The sequence below is a fragment of the Pogona vitticeps genome, chromosome 5, assembly GCF_051106095.1.
Source record: "Pogona vitticeps strain Pit_001003342236 chromosome 5, PviZW2.1, whole genome shotgun sequence".
Lineage (NCBI taxonomy): Eukaryota > Metazoa > Chordata > Lepidosauria > Squamata > Agamidae > Pogona > Pogona vitticeps.
This window is the reverse complement of record NC_135787.1, coordinates 167,656,519-167,672,023: the sequence shown is the minus strand read 5'-3', so window position 1 is coordinate 167,672,023 and position 15,505 is coordinate 167,656,519. Positions and strand designations below refer to the sequence as shown.

Below are 15,505 nucleotides of genomic sequence, written 5' to 3'. Positions count from 1 at the left end.
TTTTGCAAAGCAGTTTGACTTTCTTTTGTGATTGGTTATTGAATGATAAACCTGTGCTTAATTTGCATGTCCGATATCTCAGGCACGCTGCTTTGAAAGAGATATGTCCCTAGAAGGAAAATATTATGAGAGCAGGAAATATGCATTTCTCTTCTTATGTGATTGGGCCCTTACTCTGATGTATTTCACACTGTTTATTGTGAGCATAAAGCAAGGAGGACAGGAGCCGTCTATGTTACTTTGAGCTCATTGAAGGAAAGGAAGGATATCAATGTAGCTAATGAATATGTACAACATTAATATAGGTGTAACAGTCTTTCTGCAATTACTTCCGCACAACAGCAAGGTGGGTGGATTTTGTACCCACTGCAATTTCAGAGCTACATCATAAACCCTCCCTGCATAAACCATGGTTACAGTGAACAAGTTGAAAATTAAGCTGGGGTAGGTAGGCAGGTCAGTAGGTATTATATTTTGCCCCGCCTTTCTCTTCAAAAAGGACCCAAAGTGGCTTACATAATTAAAAGACAATGTTCAAAGCTTAAAACAAATACTAATAAGTTAAAAAATACCACTCTGAGAAATGGTAAACAAAAAACAATATGACATTCCAAGCACTAAGGCATATCAGCCCACTCAGGCAGCCAGTCACTGAGGGAAAACTTGTCAGAAGATAAAGGTTTTTGCCTGCTTGAAGAAGGACAGCAAAGATGGAGGCCAGTCTGGCCTGGGCATATGAATCTGAGAACAGGTATCAACAAATAGACCCTGCATAATGACACAATATGGCTGAAGCTTTTCTGGCTTAACGAAGGAATCAAAGAAAGGTCTTACTAGTCACTTATTGGAAAGAAATATTAATGTGACAAAAAGTCACCAGTAAATCAGAGGCTCTGTAGATTCTACATTTAGAATCTCTGGAGATTAATTATTTTTCTTTCCTTTAAGTTAACAAGAGGTTCCTCAGATGTTAAAGAGTATTGTTTTTAGAATGTGGGGTTTGACATGACAGTGGGAGATTTCAAATGATTCGGAGTTTACCCAGATCTCATGAAGCAGCTGCACCCACACAGGGGGACAAGCCATCTGTTGAGCCCAGAAAAACCAGCATCAATTATTATTTTGTTAGTCATTATTAATAAAGAGTATCCATTTAATCAGTTGCAATTAAACTGTGCAGCTATACCCTTGGGGTGTCCTGATGGTATTCAAGATCTGATTCCTAAAGACTTCCCAGTGATGGCAAGTTATCTGTTAACAGCTGCAAGAAAGTCGCTAGAAACAGCTCAGAACTCAATTGTGTATTATTGATTGTCCAGTTAAAAAAATAAGGTGTGGATAAATATGTTGATGAAGAAAATGATAAGTTATAAACTGCTAAGCAGCAGAAGGATGAATTCAAAACAGAGGAAATGAGATCCATTTATTATTTGAAAAGGCAAAGTCCTCAGTTTAAACCTATTGCCCAGTATCTATTTAATATACATGTGCACACAGAGCTACAGCTATGGAAGCTGCAATGGTAATCTGACAAAATGCCAGTCGTACACAACTGGGCACACAACCAGCATCCTGTCACATAGCTGAGGCAGCTTCTGCAGTTGGAACTCTGTATATGGAAATAGTGACCGGCATGCTGGTCATTGCATATATATTACTCCTTCTGCAATAAACCCCAATTTCAAAATGGCTGAAATCTTGTTGTTAGTCCCAGCTAGAAAAAACTCACTGACTTTACTAAAGGAGTACTTAAGTAAGTCCCTTTGATTCAATGCATTTACTCCATTTTCAGTCTGAAAATCAGAATGGTCCAGTCATCATTGTTACCACCACCATCATCACCTTCGCCATGATTTGCAAGCCGCTGAAATGTTCAAGACAGGATACCCAATATGGTGTAGTGGATAGAGTGACAGACTCAGGGAGCTTGGATTCAAATCCCCACTCAGCCATCGAGACTCACTGGGGGTGTGGAACTGGTCAAGCCAATCCTTAAATATCTCACTTGCCTTGAAAGCCCTCTTAGGGTCACTATAAGTGGTTTCTGACCTGACAGCACATAGCAACAACAACCTTCTGAAATGCTCAAAGCGCTTTGTATGCATTGTTTTGCTGAAATCCTTACAACTTAGAACAATCAAGTATTAATCCCTTGTCCCACATGGAAAGGCTGAAGGCACAATACCATGTGCATTGAGACCACCAAGTACATTCCTGATTGAGGCCAATGTTCAAACCTGGACCTTCCATGAGGCATAGCTTTATATCTTGGCCACAGGTTTACACTGTCCCTCACTGTAATAAGATTATTATCAGACTTCATTTTAGTAAAGAAACCACTTCCAGCAGTTTTCATCTCTACTAGGCAGAGGTCTGTTGTAAGCCAGCTAATAGTACTTTGCCTTACAACAATGATACTTCATAACCAACCAATATTGCGGAAAAATCCACCCATCTTCCCTCCACAACTACTCTGAGAACCGCACCAAAAGTTGGTGGAATCAAGAAAGATGGTAAGGGAATGGCAGCTGATGTCACTGTTTCCACTAATCAAAAAGTCCTGGTGTTTTTCAGCCCTCTGAGCCCTGCTTCCTTTACACTACTGCTTAAATCACAATCCTAAATATGAACCTGAAAAATGAAACACAAACCAGTTTGTTTTTCAGGGGGAGGGGGTTGTGTTACTTTGTGGTTCATGGGTAGCCATGAAACACAAACCATCATGAACCACCAGTTTTTGGGTTTGTGCCCATTTCTAATAATGTCAATCCAGCCATCTTTTTGGATAGAGTGAATTAAACTCCTACACATGCTTATACCTTCATGCAAGAACAGCATGTTAAATAAACAAGAGATGAACAGTATAACACTGTTTGTTTTCTTTTCATTTTAATGCCTATTCTTTACGTGCTCCCTTTTACTACTGTGCTTCTCTGACCAGGAGAATTAGAAGATTCTCAGTTTTGTGCCTTGGAATGAAAGAAATATTTCCCGGCTGTATCTGCATGCCTCCTTCAAAGGTAGAAGCAGTGTCCTCTCTGTGACATTGACATTGACATTGACATTGACATTGACATTGACATAATAATAATAATAATAATAATAATAATAATAATAATAATAATAATAATAATAATAATAATAATAATGATGATGATGATGATGATGATGATGATGATGATGATGATGATGATGATGATGATGATGATGATGATGATGATGATGTGGCATCAAGCCAATTCTGATTTATGGTGACTCTTCAAGTCTTTCCAGGTGGTGAATGCTCACTAGTAGTTTACCATTCCCTTCTTGTGGGGGCACCCTAGGACTGTGCAGCTTTCCCAAGGCCACAAAGGCTCACTCTACTCACAGGAGATACATTGTGGGGTCAAACTTCCAACCTTTAGCTCAGCAGCCAGATACCTAAACGACTGAGCTGTTCAACCAGCTAGCTTAAGTATAGCAATTGCCATAGTAATCTTGTCACTTCAGGTACCGTCTGTCTTGTCCTCCTGTATGGCTAAGCCAGTGCAGTACTGCTACTAATTTTCATCTACCATGTTCCAAAGTTAACTCACAATATGGGTCCAGGCCACCCCCCTTTGTTTACAGAATCTTCAGATCAAGGTTTTCTAGAAACAGCCAGATGTGTCTTGAGTTGGCTTCTTGATGATGGCATGGAGCCATCTCCCCCTCTTTTGCCAGAAGACCACACCCATTACAGTACTTTTTACTCCTAGTTCTCTTCCCCCTGCTAATCCAGTCAGGGAGGGAGCAGAGTTGCAGCCCCTGAAATGATGTGTCATCTCCTCTGACGTGATGTGGTTGGATGCAGGCATGTAAGCGAGACTGGTGTTTGAGTGGCTGTGGTAGGAGTGCCCCTCAAAACAGCAAATACCCATCAGTGACTGTGGGCAGTGAAGTTCCCATTTTCTGCACCTGAGGTTCCCTCCTTATCCAGCCTAATGATAGGGCTGGCCCTAGACAAAGGTGGCAGAATATGACTGGCTCAAGGTCACTAAGCAAGCTGTATGGCTGAATAAACATTTGAACTCAGCTCTCCCCAGTTCTGGCTCAATGACTTACTTACTTACTTACTTACTTACTTACTTACTTACTTACTTACTTACTTACTTACTTACTTACTTACTTACTTACTTACTTACTTACTTACTTTTATTTGTTTGTTTGTTTGTTTGTTTGTTTGTTTGTTTATTATTGGATTTTAATCCTGCCCTTCTAGAAAAAAGTGTACTCAGACTTACCACACTGGCCATCTCTAATTGATGGGAAGTCGGGTTCAGAGCATTTATGTTTGGGATTATTCTGCTTTTAAACTCAGCACATGACAGACAGACTTAACAGCAGTGGCATAGTGTGGGTTGCCAGCACCTGGGGCAAGCATTGCTCCCCTTGAGGTCATCTTAGCAAACAGCAAGGGAGGGGCTCAGAGCCAGTGCAACCCCCTTCCCCACACTGCCCCCCTCCACATAGCCTGCCCACCCACCCGCTTTGTTTATGCCAGGGGAAGGAGACTGGGCTGTTCCAGGCCACAATTTGCCCTCCAGGCCATCCTTTCCAAGAAGGCAGGTCTGCCCACCTGTCACCAAACCCTGCCACTGCCACTACCGCCTACCCAGAGGGGGAAATGGAGCGAGTGAAGCAGTAGAGGGGAAGGGAGGCTTTCCCTCTCTCTCACCCACAGTGTGCTCTGCCCTGCCTGATGGCTTCGTGAGAGGGCTGAAATTTTGCACCCCTAGGAATTTCACGCCCAGGGCAACTGCCCCGGTGCCCCTGCCCACACTATGCCACTGATTCACATGATGTTTTTGCCCTGAGTAAAGAAATGAAGCAATGAGAATAAATTAAGCCCCTTCTCTTTGAACAGTCTGCTTTTCCTGACACTGTTCAGATGTAGGCACCCTTCCCAAAATATTGTGGGAAAGTTTGCTCTTTTTTTTATGACCAGCCATGCTGGCTGAGGTATTCTGCAAATTATAGTCCAAAATAGCAACTTTTCCCAGCCCTGGCCTATTCTATTCCTGCCTTTTTTATTGCATAGAAACCCAGCAGCTGGTAATATACATGGATTTTTCCTATAGAAGGAATTTTCGGCAGGCAGTCCTGTTGAAGGTGTAACAAGAAGGGAGCAGCTGTTTTCATTTCTACCACCAACTAGGCTGCAAAGATGTGAGTGCCTACGAAAAGCGAGGGCCCTACTGTGACTCCCCTTTCACTGAACTTTTAAAGCTGTTTGCAGTTTACATTAGTCATAGAACCACCAAAAGTAAAATTAGACTTTCTGAAGAATCCAAATGGCCACATACCAGTCTGGTGTGGGGCAAACATTCACAGCTCTACATGCGCCTGCACACATCCACGCCTCGTCCTCCTGTATTTCAGATTCTCATTGGAGACCAACTGCAGCTTTCAGAAGACAGTGGCCATGGCTTGTGGTTAAATCAGGGCTAAGGTCTGGAAAGCATGCCATCTGGATTGAGACTCAGTGCCTGAGAAGGAGAGATTGATTTTAGACAGTGGGAGACAGCTGCATCTCCACTTTGTATTCTAAACCATTCCTGGGGATTGTAAGAAAGAAGGCTAAATAAAGAAGAAAAAGAGAAGCATAGCAAAATATATACTGTATTTTTTCCGTGTATAAGACTATACGTTTGTCTAAAATCTTTAGACCAAAAATTGAGGGTCGTCTTATACATGGAAGTAAGCTGAGGAGAGAACAAAAACAAGTGGAGGGGAAAGCAGGGATCAAAGCAGCAATTTGATCCCTTTCCCCCTACACTTGCTAATCCCCACTTAGATTTCTTAATTTTGGATTAGAAAAGTGGGGGGGGGCATCTTATACACAAGGGCGTCTTATACACGGAAAAATACGGTATATAAATCCTCAAACTCAGATTCAGCCCCTCTTTTTTTTCAGCTAGCCGTAGACCAGAGACAGAAGATAAGCCATATCCTAAAACAGGAAGGGGTGTGTGTGAAAGATTAAAATCAAAACTTTACAGCAACAGCTCAGGATCTTGGGTGTCTTTGTTTAAGTTCAGAGCCATTATTCTTGTGTACCCTGTACAGTATTTGTTTCCTCTGACAACAGCTTAATATTTTATGTTACACCAAACTACTTACCTAGCCAGATTGCTTACACTGAGTGCATTTACATTATAAGTTATAATAAATTGTCTGGTTCAGCCAGATAGACCATTAGTTGCATTTTATGTTCACTCATGGTACCAGTACAGTAGGACACCTATCCACAGGAGAACAATTTCAAACGCCACAATGCTGAAAAATGTAAGGAAGGAGGGAGTATGGGCAGCAGAGACACTGACTGCCTTTTGAATTCTCTCCACACCTGGTGCCCGGGTCTGATTTCCTCTTCTCTTCCTGTTCTGTTTCATTTCTCTCTCTTGTAAAGGCTTGCTAATGTAATGCTGGGCCATCTGGGCAACAAGGGGAAAAATGGAGAAGACCGTTTTAAGACAGCTCTGCTCTAACTGTGCCTCCTGCAAATCTGGACAGCCAGAGCAAAGTAGAGCTATTTTAAGAAGTGGAAACAAGGCTAGAGTGAAAACATCCACCAGTCTCTCTGCTGATTCCTTGCTTTCGCTTTCTCTTTCTCGCTGGTCACCTAGCTGGTCACTTCCCTGATCTAGAACTAGGACAGCAAGCCGGTAAAAAGAAATAAGAAGAAAAAGAATGGGAAGGGCAGAGGAAAACAAGCTGACTCAGGCATGAGATATGGGGAGGAGAGCTGCAGACAAGGCTGATTTCCTCATCTCTGTCCCCGTTGCTGTGTAGCGGATTAGCAGCAGATGTCTTCTGCCATCAGAAACTTTTGATTTAGCTCTAAAGCAAAGGTGGGAGGGGGAGAGATCCGACAGACAAGATCAGTTTAAAAATTATTTTGAAGTGTTGTATAGGATTTCTTCAAGGGTTTCCCTGTCTGTTTCTGTAATGTTTTTAATCAATTTCTTAAAGAAATGCTAATCTCTCAAGAGAAAAGGGAAGTGGAGTAGTGAGAACAGAAATCCTGGTAAAGAGCTGTAAGTGGCAGTAAGTGGCACCAACTGGCAAAAGGCAAGGAGGAACAAACGTTTCAGCCAGATAAATTCTTTATCACCGCCCCATTCACCACAGCATGATGAGGAGTGATACCCTATGAGTTCACTGCTAGGAAACATTAGTACAGTACTCTACTCTGAGCTGTAGCTACATAGTTCTTAATACTACACCAGATCTGAGATGCCAAGATTCTCCAGAATCCAGATGTGACAACTAAAAGTGCTAGAGTTTTATTTTCAACCTTGCATGCCACCTATAGTTTGTTTGACTGGGAGGGACTTTTCTGGAGTGGGTGGATCCAGCACTAACCAATTGTTTCTTCCAGGATTTGAATTTACAAAGAGTGCTACCTGTCTTCTGCATACTCTTTCCCTTTCTTTCCTGGGTTGGTAGCAGTTGTTTTATTTGTTGTTGATCCATTTGGTTGGTTGCTAAGTATGTGTGCAATAAAGACAGCAGCATATACAAGCCTATAATTTTAAGTAACTACTTATAGCATAAGTAAAGAAATGTTTTTAATTTCTTTCTCCTGCAAACATCTCAGAGTGAATTATTGAGACTTTCATTCCCTGTTAATGAGAGTGGTCTTAACCAACCAGATAGGCAGGATATAAATAAAATAAAATAAAATAAAATAAATAAAGAGGTGGGCTCTGGGGGACTTGTAGCTATTCTCCTCTGTAGATCTCTATATTTCTACTGCCTAACAAAAGGGAATTTTGTCTGAAATTCAAAACTCTGAAACAAAATGATATCAGTTTGCTATATATAAGCAATATGGATATCCTCTCCATTCCTTTCTCTCTGCTACTTGAATCCTACCCCTATTTTTTTTTTTTCAGAATTCCTCTCCACTTTTTAGGGATGCATGCTCAATGACCTTGCAACTTTTCCTCTGCAGAGAGGAAAGCACAAGTGAGAAAGAATTAACATGAATAAAACATCAGGAAGGGAAAGGTTTCAGCAGACACTGCCACCATGTTTTTCTTCTGCTCCCAGGTTCAGCCTCCCACATAACAAATGAAAGATATTCTTCCACTGATTCTTTTCAGACCGTTCAGTGTACTTGTGTGTGTTTTACTTCTGTTCGTCTATTTGTACGTTGCCTTGATAATTTCCTAAAAAGGTGAGTTGAAATCTGAGAATGGAGAGAGAGAGAAAACAAAAACAAGCTGAATCACCTCAAAACACATTTTAAAAAATCTGGCCCTGCCTGCAAAGTTGAGCAGCAGCTTGTGATACAGAAAAATAGCTGGCAAATAAATCTTCACCTGACAGAGGCATATTTTATTTGTTTTGGGTGCTACAGCTGTAAGGTTTGGTCAAAGAACAGAAGAAAAAGTGATGTCACCAAGTAAGCAAAGCTGTATGGTATATATAATTGACTGGATATGATTTATTTATTCCCTGGCTGCCTCACAACTCCACTTGAGTGGTTTAATAAACATGGATTAGTTCATAGCTGCAAACTGAACAGATGGTGGTGCCATAATACAATCGGTGCTTCGGCCATGTGTCCGACTTTGCCTGATCCGTCCAGTTCACAGTACTAGAGTGGCTACAGCATGATAATGTATTTCCTGGTCTTGACTGCAGCCAAATTTTGGTCTGACCAAACTTTCCTCCAACAGTTCTCTAGCTATCTCCTAGCTAACTTCATAGCCCATAGCTCCAGCATGAACAAAATTACACAACCATATGTTAGATATACTTTGATTTGGGTTCCTGCATTAAGCAGGGGGTTGGAACTTATAGGTCCCTTCCAACTCAATTGTTCTTTGGTTCTGTGCAAAAGAGGCTTATTCATTGATTTTCAAAAGCCCTTAAAGATGACTTCCATGACTGGAGGTCTAATCAGGTGTCTCTTATGGAAAAGTGACCTGCAGCTGCATCTCCTTAACTTAGAAGGGAAGAAGAAACAGAAAGTATCTTTAGAGAAGAATGTGAATGGATGTAAGCCTAAAAGTAGCAATCTACACATGGACTATTGAAGCAACAAGAGGGGGAAAAGACCATCTGACCATCCATTTATCCCAGTGTTTCCCAGTGCGACCTCTTTTTGCAATAGTCAAATAACCTGCAATCCCCGCCCCACATTTGATTAAGAAGCCATTTTAATAGGGTAAAGGAAACGCGATAAAAATATATTTTCAGAATATAATTCTAAGGTAATATATTAATATTAATATAACAATGCCTAATTGGAGGAGGGCTGTAAATCCTCTGTAAAGTCTCTACCAGATAAAATTTGAGAAGGGAAAAATGTCAATACACTTTGAGTTTAATTTATCTTTTGGGGGGTGGAAATGACCATCCCTTCATGCCTCCTCCCCACCTACCCCCAAAAATTCCCCCAGTGAGGAGCCTCTCTCTTTCCAGGTTGAGAAACAGTGATTTGTCCCTTTCCTTGGTTCATGTCACTTGCTCCTTGGTACTCTAATCCAACAGGTACAACAGAGACCTTTCTGTGCCATGAAGAGCTGTGCCTACAGAATTCAGCCAGTACAAATGGAAGAGAATTTTGTTTCATGTTGGCTTTTGTATTGTGTTTTGTTTTGTTTTTAGCAGAATTTATCAGCAGTTACCAATTTCTATCTATTTGAAAGCATGAAAAAAAGAGAGCTGGAACCAACATTCAGTCTCCAACCATGAAATTCATCAGTGCACCACAGTAGCTGTGGTGCATCAATTCACCCCACCCTCCCAGACTGGCTGGGCCACTTATTTTGCATCATGAGCCACTGGTGTTCTTCTTCTCTGGTGGTGCTCCAATCCAGGCAGGGAAAGTCCTACTATTTGACAAAGTGAAATAAGTGCCTCAGACAGCAGATGCTCAGGGTGGCAGCAGCTTGCTAGCTGTTGCTTCTGAGCCTTGCCAGCCTTTCATCTCTGGGAGGAAAAATCTGCATGTACCAAATGGCCTCTTTTGCACCCCTTAATCTAGTCTCAAGCATGGCATTGAACGTAACCTAGTCTTTAGCTTTGGCGAAATTTAAGTACCAAGCCTTTGGCAGCAAGATGTCTTAGACATCTTATGACTTTATGGAAAAACAGAGAGGAAGGAAAAGGTCAATGATTTAATGTTTCTTATTCAAAAACTTGTGTAATGGAATTCTACATTCCATTTTCCTGAATATCCACATCTGGCATCAGCCACTGGAAACTCCTTCCATATACTGTACGATATTATGACTGAGTTTAATATCCCCTAGTATATAATAGTGGATTGGTCCCAGCGCGTTAGGCTCCGAAGAAATACATAGTACTCCAAAAGTGGTAGGCAAAATGTTGCATTTGATGTGACTAGCATGCAACTCAGCAAGACATTGCTGAGATAAATTACCTAAAATGTATCTCCAACAGATTAGGTGTCCCTTTTCATAGCAGCTGGTATGATTAGAAACTCAGGGGCAAGCCATGAGATTGCAGAATATCGGAGCAATGCAGACTCTGAAAAGCAGTTATTCCAATTTTCTGTAATCTCGTATTTCCAGCAAGTGTAAATCAACACCATCAGACAGAGGTGTCCTGAATGCTAAGCGTTATCAGTTAGGCAAGTGAAGAGGGAGTTTTGAAATGGAATGAAGAGTGGCAGAACAGTTTCATAAAATCTCTGTTTTATAAACATGAGGTCATGTTTAGAGGCTGCCTTTTGGAAATATGCCAAGAGAACACAAATTGCAATCTTCTTTCCTGTTTCTGGTCTTTCATGTAGACCTGAAAGGTCTATCCTTCGCAGGGAACAGCTCAAAGTCCTTTCCTCCTACATTTTAAATGTATGTTTCCTCTTACCATTTTATTCCATCACATTCAAAAGTTGGAAAAGTTACTTTGTGGACTACAGTTCCCAATGGGCCTGGTAATTGAGTTATTCTGGAAATTGTAGTTCTAAAAGAACTTTTCCCAAGCTCTAAGTCCTTTCTGAAAGTATCTCATTTATCTAACCCTTTCTCCAAGAAACTCCAGGCAGCATATATGTTTCTTTCCTTTTACTTTTACAACAGTCCTATGAGATAAAATTGTGTTGTTGTTTATTTGTTTAATCGTGTCCGACTCTTCGTGACCCCATGGACGAGAGCACACCAGGCCCTCCTGTCTTTCACTGCCTCCCAGAGTTGGGTAAAATTCATATTGGTAGTTTCGATGACACTGTCCAACCATCTTGTCCTCTGTCGTCCCCTTCTCTTGCCTTCACGCTTTCCCAACATCAGGGTCTTTTCCAGGGAATCTTCTCTTCTCATGAGATGGCCAAAGTATTGGAGCCTCAGCTTCAGGATCTGTCCTTCCAGTGAGCACTCAGGGTTGATTTCCTCCAGCACTACAATTCAAAAGCATCAATTCTTCGCTGGTCAGCCTTCTTTATGGTCCAGCTCTCGCTTCCATACATCACTACAGGAAAAACCATAGCTTTGACCATGCGGACCTTTGTTGGCAAGCTGATATCTCTGCTTTTTAAGATCTGTCTCGGTTTGTCATCGCTTTCCTCCCAAGAAGCAGGCATCTTTTAATTTCATGGCTGCTGTCACCATCTGTAGTGATAATGGAGCCCAAGTAGGTAAACTCTGTCACTGCCTCCATATCTTCCCCTTCTATTTCCCAGGAGGTGATGGGACCAGTGGTCATGATCTTAGTTTTTTTCATGTTGAACTTCAGACCATTTTTGCACTCTCCTCTTTCACCCTCATTAAGAGGTTCTTTAATTCCTCCTCACTTTCTGCTATCAGGGTGGTATCATCTGCATATCTGAGGTTGTTGATATTTCTTCCGGAAATCTTAATTCCGGCTTGGAATTGAGGTAGAATTGTAGGAGAGTATGATTAGCCCGTGATCATATAACTAATTTTGTAGCGAAGTGAGGATTTAACCTCACTGATTATCACTGCCTTTTATTGTAGCTATAATTTTTTCCCCTCTTCACAGAATTAATGGTAAGTAATCAAAGTTATCTCTACTACAGGAGGAGAATGAGAAAAAACAGAGCTTCTCATATCGGCCATTCTTGAGATAATCCAAGAGTTCACAAAGAGCTGGAGAGACAACTGTCACGTAGTCAATGGGCAGGGCCTACTTCATCATGAATTTTAGCCCAGTGATTTTACACGTTTATGTAAACACAACCAGCCAGACTTAAATTGCCCAAGGTATGTCACTTAAGATCAATGACAGTGTCAGATAGTTAATTTAAGGGTAGACAAAATGGGGAGGGGCAGATACTGTATAAAAATATAGACTTTAAATGATTATAAAAATTAAGAGTATAGTGTACATAAAGAAAATTTGTTGAAGAATTCTACTATGCTGTAACAGTGGTGGTGATTGTAACAGAAGTGTAGTGATAAATCTGAGAGTGCAAGTGTTTATTGTGAGTTTCCACATATAGCCCTCCAGAAAGTACAGGCAGCTGAACTGATCTATACTGTAGGCAAACCATTCTTCATCTCCTAAATCAGTGGTTCTTAACCTTGGGTTACTCAGGTGTTTTTGGACTGCAACTCCCAGAAGCCTTCACCACCAGCTGTGCTAGCTGGGGTTTCTGGGAGTTGTAGTTCAAAAACACCTGAGTAACCAAGGTTAAGAACCACTGTCCTAAATCAACCTGTGGCCTCAGGTGAGGAGAGAGACGTGGTCCCTTAGCTCTGCTTCACATAAAATTAAATGGTCAGTCCAATCAACCTGAGTACATGGAAAGGGGAACAGCTACTGCCTTATCCTCAGGCAGCAAAATGTCTTGATTTGTCCCTATCAGTCCCCATCATTTCCCAATATCTTAGGACAAACTGCCCTTCTCCAGCTTCTTTCAACGGAGTTCATCATTTCCAAATGAGAATGTTGTACGTAAGTGGTTGACCGTAAAGAAGATTGCTCATTGTCTAGGATGGCTGGTTGATGACTCTTATGTGATAAGATAATGACTTGGAAATATTTTAAGCTCCCTGTGTTTGACTGGGAAAGTTAACAGGGCTTGAAAACAATGGTTTTGATGCCCCTGCCCATCTTAATGGAGGCTTTTCATTTCGGAAGTGTAAAGAAATGACCATATTGTTCATTGGTGTAAATAGAAGGAGGCACAGAAAGCTAGAGGTATCTTAACATGAAGGCACTTTCTTGAGGATTTAACACCTAGTAACAGGTCAATTGACTTGAATAGCTGCATGCTTGCTTCTGCTTGTGTTTTATTTCTATATTTTGTGAACAACACATATATTATCAAAATACTAAAAGTCTCCAGCATACTGTCATTCAAAGGAAGCCAAACCAAATTTCGGTGCTGTTTCCTGTGAATTGTCTCACCGCTTAAGGAAGTGGGACAAATGGACCATGAAACTGCTTTAAGAGAACCCGATTTTGAGGTGGATACCGGACACCAATACCAGCAATGAAACTGCCCTAGTTCTTGATATTTCTGACCCTTTTTCCCCCCAAGGATCCATTTAAAAACAATGAAGGAGGTGCAGATCTACAAGAGTGAAGCTCAAATGGGACAGCAAATTATCTACAGCATCAACCAGAACCGGAAGACAACAACATCACCAGGCAAGTACTGTAAGTGCAAAGATCATGAGAATTTGCTCAGTTTAGAACAGTTGCTTTTTGGACTATAATTCCCAGAATACCCCAGTCTATCGGCCAATAACTACACATGTGGGGGAATTCTGGGACTGTACTAAAAAAAAGAAGTGACTTTTCAAATCCTGGGGAAATTCAACGACATCTTCTTTTCAATGACAACATCTTATTTCTTCCTGGTCTGGAGGTTTGCATTTACAGTTGACTTGCTCCTGCTATTTGTTTATTCGTTCCTAAATTAAGTTGATGGGTGTTTTTTTGTTTTGGGGGGGGGGCCTTTAGATATGAACAAGCAAATGAATTGACATGTTGCTCTGTTCCTTTCCCATGGCACTAAGTAATGTGAGAATAAACCTCTAAGTCTTATTTAGGCAGCATGGTGGTGGTATCTAGTTGCACTTGATATTTAAAGTGTTGGGATTTGCACAAAATTTTGCCCATGAGCTCAAGTGGGCAGTCATGTCAAGTCTGAGCCACAGACAGCTCTCTTGACAAGGGTGTCACGGCCTGCTCCTCCAAAAGGGTGGCACTTTGTACCTTGTTTTGCACATGTCCTTCACTGGAGTAGCCATCTGAGGTGGAAAAGAGGGTCTTACTGTTTCCGTCGCTATGTTTTTGACCTTGTAGTTGTAATCTCAGATCTGGCTCTCTGCCCATCCATGACTCTGTGTCGGAACTCTTGCGGTATGTGAAGCTGGCTGCCAGATGGTCTGGTGCCATGTTCTGAAGTCATTTGTGGCTCCCTGGAACTGCCTTATGATGGTGGTTCTTTAAAAAGAGACTTGCAGGACAACTTTATCTCTGGGGCCAGAGTTATGTTCCCGAGCTCAAGTTTGTGAAATGGCCAGCATTTCTCTGAATATCTCAAATCTTCTGATGACAAGAATTCCTCAGAATTGCAGGTAGGGCTGCCTTGCCTGTCCTTCCCCACAGGGGTAAAGTCACTATAATCTCTTCAGGGCCCACCAAGACAAATAGATGGAATTATTCAATTCCTTCTATTTTGCCTAGCCTTCAGTAGGAAGAGATTGGAATCAAAACTGTACCATGTAAGGAAGAGAATTTAACCCACTCCTCTTTCTCTGTGCTTCCACTGAACATTCGAGAAATGGGAAATGTTACTCCTTTCTTTTAAAAAAAATCTCATGGAGCAGTGGTTAAACTGCTGTACTGCAGTCAAGACTCTGCTCACAACCCAAGTTCAATCCTGACAGACTCAGATAGCTGGCTCAAGGTTGACTTAGCCTTCCATCCTTCAAAGGTCAGTAAACAGTACGCAGTTTGCTGGGGGGCTGGCACTGTGTAACCTGCATGATTAAAAATTGAAAACTGCCCAGAGAATGCTCTAAGAAGTATAGTAGAATATACCAGATGGGCGGGATATAAATCAAATAAATAAATAAATGAATAAATAGTAGCACACTTTGCTTTGATTTGCTTAAAAAACTCATAACTCTCAAAATATTTATTTATTATTTATTTATTTATTGGACTTATATACCGCCCCATAGCGCTAGAAGCACTCTCCGGGCGGTTTACAATTTTTAATTATACAGGCTACACATTGCCCCCCCAGCAAGCTGGGTACTCATTTTACCGACTTCGGAAGGATGGAAGGCTGAGTCAACCTTGAGCCGGCTACCTGGGATTTGAACCCCAGGTCGTGAGCACAGTTTTAGCTTGCAGTACAGCGTTTTTTAACCACTGCGCCACGAGGCATGACCACTGGCTGGGTTATTCACAGAACTGTAGCCTTTTGATATTTATTTATTTATTTATATAACCATTTGAATGATATGTTGTTTAATTTCTACTTGCACTAACTCTTGTTAGGATGAAATGTTACTTTCAGACCCTG

The 15,505-nt window shown here is 41.3% G+C and overlaps 1 protein-coding gene across 1 annotated transcript in view; it reads left to right on the top strand.

Moving 5' to 3' along the window:
* The first annotated feature begins 4,646 nt into the window (after window positions 1-4,646).
* The window catches only part of LOC110075963 (apolipoprotein L5), a 38,467-nt gene continuing 27,608 nt past the window's right edge, over window positions 4,647-15,505 (top strand). Inside the window, exon 1 of the mRNA XM_078376192.1 lies at window positions 4,647-13,618. Coding sequence (XP_078232318.1) covers window positions 13,521-13,618 — 98 coding nt within the window. The 5' untranslated portion in view covers window positions 4,647-13,520. The remainder of the gene's footprint in view (window positions 13,619-15,505) is intronic.